The 5,865-nt window shown below is 35.2% G+C and overlaps 1 protein-coding gene across 1 annotated transcript; it reads right to left on the bottom strand.

Moving 5' to 3' along the window:
* Positions 1 to 564: 564 nt before the first annotated feature.
* Positions 565 to 4,221, bottom strand: LOC148609312 (equistatin-like). The gene is made up of 5 exons (XM_088541616.1): positions 4,028 to 4,221; positions 3,661 to 3,808; positions 2,448 to 2,588; positions 1,802 to 2,038; positions 565 to 716 (listed from the first exon to the last, which is right to left on the bottom strand). The coding sequence occupies exons 1-5, from the start codon at positions 4,184 to 4,186 to the stop codon at positions 625 to 627; spliced, it is 777 nt and encodes a 258-aa protein (XP_088397742.1). The 5' UTR covers positions 4,187 to 4,221; the 3' UTR covers positions 565 to 624.
* Positions 4,222 to 5,865: the final 1,644 nt, after the last annotated feature.

Here is a 5,865-nt window from a genome sequence, read left to right on the forward strand (position 1 = left end):
AATTTGTATTTACATAAACTGTTAATATTTTAGCAAATGTGAAATGCTTCAAGATTCAAGTATTTTTCATGTGTTCTTTTCTTTTTAAGGACCCCATTGAAAGAAGCCTTTTTTATAAGTACGGCTTCATGGGCTATCCTTTACAAGTTTCAAGGTTACATATAAATGCTAATTTTTATTCATGTAATGTCTTCGTCTGTGTACGTTTATGTATACTGTATTTTATAATGTATTATATGAGCTTGACTTGTCTAAATAAATATAAATTAAAAATAAATAAATAAATAAATGATAGAGGTAATATTCATCACAAAAATAGGGGCTTCTACTGGATGGATTGGTTTCATTTAAGGTGTATGGCTTTACATATGTAAGCTATTTTGGTTGCTGTCTGATAGCTAATTCCTGTTTCAGTAGTGGTATACCTAGCATGACAATGTGTGTAATTTATATTGCGTGCTTTCTCGTGTAAGCTTTTAGCAAAAATATATTCTTTTGTTGGGTAAGGTCCAGGCTATTGTATACTGGAGAAAGATTATTTCCATGTTTAGAATAAAAGATGACTGACTATTATTCTTTTTATTATTGTGTTGTTGAGGCATGAAATCATCAGTGAGCTCAGATCTACTGTCCTGTTGAAGCACAGTTAGCACTTCCGAGAACTTTAGTGGACTCATCGACTGTCCCGTCAACAGCATCAACACAGAAACAATGTTCTGAAATAAAATCACAGGTGGATATTAGTATTAAGTAGCGAGGCATAGATAAGATTACTAATTACAATTTAGCATAGATATAAGCGTTCCTTTTTGGAGTTATTGATCTTTTAGGGTCAAGATACCTTATGTCGCCGGTTCATGTCAGGAAATTCCCTACTGTTTCTGAACACTACATAAAATGAAGTCCTTATATAATTCCTTTCATATCATTCGATACATCTTTTATAACATGTCAATATATGTTTCTGGCAATTATTCAGCTCAATATTCTCTAAAAAATTAAGTAGTTTTCAAATAAACTGAAGATTAGAGAGACTTCTTTTTAGTCTTGAAAGATGTTTTGTAATAAATTTGCACTTAGGGAGTGAAGTTCTTGAAGTAATGTGTCAAGAAGCATTTAATGTGCTAAATGTGCTCCATTTAACACAATTATCAGTCAAATATTCATCCCTTCAATAATATTATATGATAAATTTACAGGAAGTAAAGAGCAGCGATTTTAACCAAGTAAAATTGGTGGGAAAATTCAAATTGAAAGAAGTGTCTATTTTTGAAAAAAAAGTTACTATAGTATATATTGATCCAAAAAAATTATTTCGTGTTCATGTTACATCTTTTAGAAGACTTATAAAACCCCAGTGCTAACAGCACTTTGATTCAGATGTCTTCATGAATCAGGGGTCGGAATTCTCATCCCTCATACCATTTTGTATGGAAATTTCGTTATTTATGTGGAAAATTCTGGGGGAAATGAGCTATTAATAGTCTGAAATCCCTCTTAACTGATCCTCTTTTAAATCTTTTGGAAAAGTACATTATTTAACCATAGACCTGTAATTTGAATTTTCCCATGGAGGGATGAGATTTTATGTCGAGTTACAATTTTTTTCTGTAAATGCAAAAAAAAAAACATACATTTCAGCAGCAGCCAGAGTAAGAGTTTTCTGGTCATGGCTGAGTAAAAAAAATGCACAAATTTAGAATAAATTCTTCATTTTTTAAATAATCCCAGCCCCACCCCATCCCCAGTATAAAACTGGTCGGCGCCTAATAAAGGGCTGTTCAAATATTTAGTAACATACGTGTATTGTCACATTGTTCTGGTTCAAAGTTTCCCATGGCATCACATTTTGGCATGTACCATCCCTCCCAAATCACAAAAGATATTCCTCTGATGGCCCTCAGTTGCTGACATTTTGTTTGTTTGGTTTCCCGTTTAGTATTAGTACACATGGAGGTTCCAGCTATCATGTCAGTCTTCTGGACGTAGGAAGTCTTGTCTACATCACCAGTTAAAGTATCCACACAGAAACAACGACCTGTAAGCAAGAACAAAATAATTTCGATTTGTTTTTCATGGAAAATAATATTTAGCTTTGCGATAGAAGATGATTTAAAATATAAATCATTTTTATATAATGAGTTGCTGTTATATAGTCTTATTACTTTTCAGAGCACCATGCTATATTGCACATTGTGCGACGTTAATTACCGAACACGTGTAAATTTAAATGATAACGGGGAACCACGGTTTCTACGTGCAGTCAAGAAGGGGTAGAACTTTATTTGATGTTGGTGCTAGCTTTAAAACACAATGCCTGGTTATTTCTTCGGGCTATTTGAGGATCAAGGTGTTCATTTGGTGCAAATCATTCATGATTTATTGAAAAAATCGCTTTACGTTCATTATCCGTTCCTTCCTCACTACACTACATCACATTCTCATACCTATATTGTCACATTGCTGTGGCTTAAAGTTGCCTTCCAAATCACACTGTGGCATGAACCATCCCTGCCAAATTGCCATTGAGATCATTCGAACTCGCCTCATCTGTTGGCATGCCGTCAATGTGGTAGACACCGCTCGTCCTGGTCAAAAGAACACGATTTTGTTCTATTAAGTTTTTTTTCAAACAGATGCATATTTCTGCACGTTTCTGTATCTTCAAGTGAACATGTCTAATTTGCTCTCAGTTTCATATGTATACTTTTACAAGCTTGTTTATACTGAATAATATATGACCTAGTGTGTGTTTGTTTTAGCACTTCCAACTGCACATGAATAGTAGAAAAAATTATAACGACATGGGCAAAACCATGTTGGAACTGAGTTAGTAATGTAAAAGTTATGTGCTACTTTCACGTCTACTTAAAAACGTCAAGAGGCAACATGATCAGTCTACTGATACAGACACTTTCCAGCAGTATAATCCGTCAAATCATCTTAAATTGGCCACTGTATCTTCTCCTGCAAAGTGTAGTACGCGAAACTTGCATCACTTTCTATTTATACACGTTTCTAGCTTATTTAATGAATGTATTCAATTTCTGATTAGTTTATACGCTATAACCTAATTTTGGTCCGCTTACGCTGAAACATAATCCGCTTCGCAGATTATTCAGCATAAACGGACCCAAACTAGGTTATAGCGTATAAACTAATCAGAAATTGAATATATTCATTATATTTTAATTAAAAAATTTAAAAAATGATATATCCATCACTTTTATTAACACCGAATAAACAGCAACTTTATTTTTCCCGCCGTGTAGTAATTCTAGTAAACAATTGGCCGCCAGTTTAAAATCAGCGGCAAGACGCTGTCATGTCATCAGTGGGAGATGCTTAGTTATTTTCCAAAATTGAAGACAGAGTTTTTAAAGCAGGAATTTGACATAAACCCGACAGACATAAAGTTAGCTTATAATTTATTGTCACAAAAACGTTTCAACGTTACAATGTGACTGAAAACGTTGTTTCGGATGTTGACAAACAAAAAGTAGTTCCGTAAAAGGTGGGCGTGGCCTAAATAGCAAGTTAGTTTATGCAATTGAAACAATGTTGATTTTTGTCAACAAACCAATCAAATGGCAGGATTCTCATCAAATTAAAATTTTCTGAGGTATTGTGCATTGTGCAGTGTAACTATTGAATACATACTTGTATCAGCTTTTGCCGTATTGACACAGATCCCCCTGCCGATAGCCATTGGGTGGTTAGAATTCTGGACACATGTTAGGCCGGAGTCGCATGAACCAGCTGGGATTATTCCAAACATATAGTGAGCCTGACATTCTTCATTCTCTTGCTGAAAAAAAAGGTACAGACACCAAATTATGATTAGTTTAACGTGAGCATTTAAAAGATAGGCTAGTTTTGACAAGAGGAAGCAATAGCCCATAGTTTAACAACACAAAAAGATTTTTAGTCTTGTTTTAGCTTTTCCACATATTAACTAAAGGTTTTTAGTATTTAATATGTAATGTGGAATTCGATTGACAATGTTTGATTGAACCACAAATCTTACCCTTGCACAAACGTCTGTGCAACCACAGAACCCTCCGTTCTTAATCACATTCCCTTTACAGTTTAGAGGCTCCTGGACGACATTCTTACACAGCTCCGGAGTGCACACAATGGCACTGCCTATGGAAAATAAGCACGTTATTAACAAAGGTAGAATCATGTCTGATGTATTGTGAAATCTTTATCAATACTCATGATTACGTCTATCACCTTGCCTTACTTACTGGACTCTTTTTGGTGCCTTATCTCCCACAAGCAAGTTTTCTACAGTATCTTCCAGTTGAAAGTGACAGTGTACTTTACTATGAATTCAGATATTGTGGAATCAGCTAATTAAATCTTTGTCTAAATGGGGTTAACACAAATCTCTGATTCATTTGACGCCTTGATACCTTTGTGCAAATAGCACCAATAGTGTTCTGGCTCTTTTACTTTCAATCATCACTTTTAAGCCAGATTTATCATATTTTAAAAAAATGTGAAGTTTTACAAGCTTATAAAATCGAAAACCTTGATGTAGTAATATCTTGGTTATATAAAGTTTTCTTTTGTGAAAATTAATACAAAACATTCTTACAAATCGAATCCGAGACATATAATTAAATTCTTTGTTTTATGAGATTATGCGGAATTGTACTGTATAGGATAGAAAAGTAAAACCCGTGTGTGTCTGGTTGTCAAATGAAAAGCTAAGCTTGTCGTAAAAGGCGACTGAATAGTGCTCAGAACACTGGCCGGGGGCTAGAGCACTCTGCCCACAGAGCAACTGGGTTGTGTGCCCCTGGTTGTTACATTCTTCTAGAATAGCGTGTAATCTAGTGAGTGGTACCGTAAACATAGTTTAGTTAAGAGTTGATGTCGGCCATTTTTTTAGACATTGTCATCAGGTTTGAAACTGTGGCATTGTCGTTTCGATGTTTCAGTTTATTGCAGTTTAACCTGCGTCTATGAGACCTATTGTAACGTATTGGTCTAAGGAGACATTGTGTAAGAGCAATCAGCGAAACCAAGATTTTAGCGGAAATCCAAAGAATGTAATCCAGGGACAAAGACCAGACAACACACAATAAAAACACATGAAACAACCAGAATAATACATACAAACTAACAAAAGTAAATGAGCAACTCGGACTGGGAGCATGGGCCAGGTGCACCGGTAGGGTAAACGTCCTCTATTTTTTTCTAGAAACACCCGCCGAGTTGCTCATAAAAAGTCAAGTCCAGGATAGACGAAAGAAGATGGGAAAACTATGACACGTTAAACAATTCAGTTTTTATGGCACAGATGGATACACCCTAACGATCCACGAGTTCATGTTGACAACATGTAGAAACATAACCCTGTTCAAGAAGAGTCTAGCGCGATACAAAATGTCTGCGTAGTTATCCAAGATGCGCTATAAAGTAAAACAAGTTTAAGTTTTTGGCGGTATTGGCCACGATTATAATTAAATTGTATACACACATATAATATAAAACAATACTTGAAATTGAAAAGACGCAAGAACTGTTCAATATAAATTTAAAGAATTATTTGTTTATTAAACCGGAAGTTGGGGAATCCTGGGATACAGAGATTCCTCGTATCGCTATCAGTTAATGTTGAATAGGTATAATCTGTATTCTTCTTGTTGATACCGATAAATTGTCAAATAGATCATTGAATATTTAACCGGAAGTGTCAGAATGAAATGTTGGACCCTGGGGTACAGAGGTCGAGTTATACTGTTTCAACGAAATTATGTCACTGCGCGAAGTACCCTATGGTTGTACTTTGACGAATCGTCAGCTTTATGATTCCTGTTGATCCCGGAGTGAAGAAGCCCATTTTGCAGTATG

Source organism: Perna viridis, chromosome 8 (genome assembly GCF_037379345.1).
Source record: "Perna viridis isolate PV_CMFRI_1.1 ecotype Kerala chromosome 8, ASM3737934v1, whole genome shotgun sequence".
Taxonomy (NCBI): Eukaryota; Metazoa; Mollusca; class Bivalvia; order Mytilida; family Mytilidae; genus Perna; species Perna viridis.

Coding starts and splice junctions, on each gene's coding strand:
- LOC148609312 (XM_088541616.1), bottom strand. CDS start 4,186: ATGATTCTACCTTTGTTAATAACGTGCTTATTTTCCATAGGCAGTGCC. Junction 3,809..4,027: donor GCACAGACGTTTGTGCAAGG/GTAAGATTTGTG, acceptor CTTTTTTTTCAG/CAAGAGAATGAAGAATGTCA. Junction 2,589..3,660: donor TACGGCAAAAGCTGATACAA/GTATGTATTCAA, acceptor TCTTTTGACCAG/GACGAGCGGTGTCTACCACA.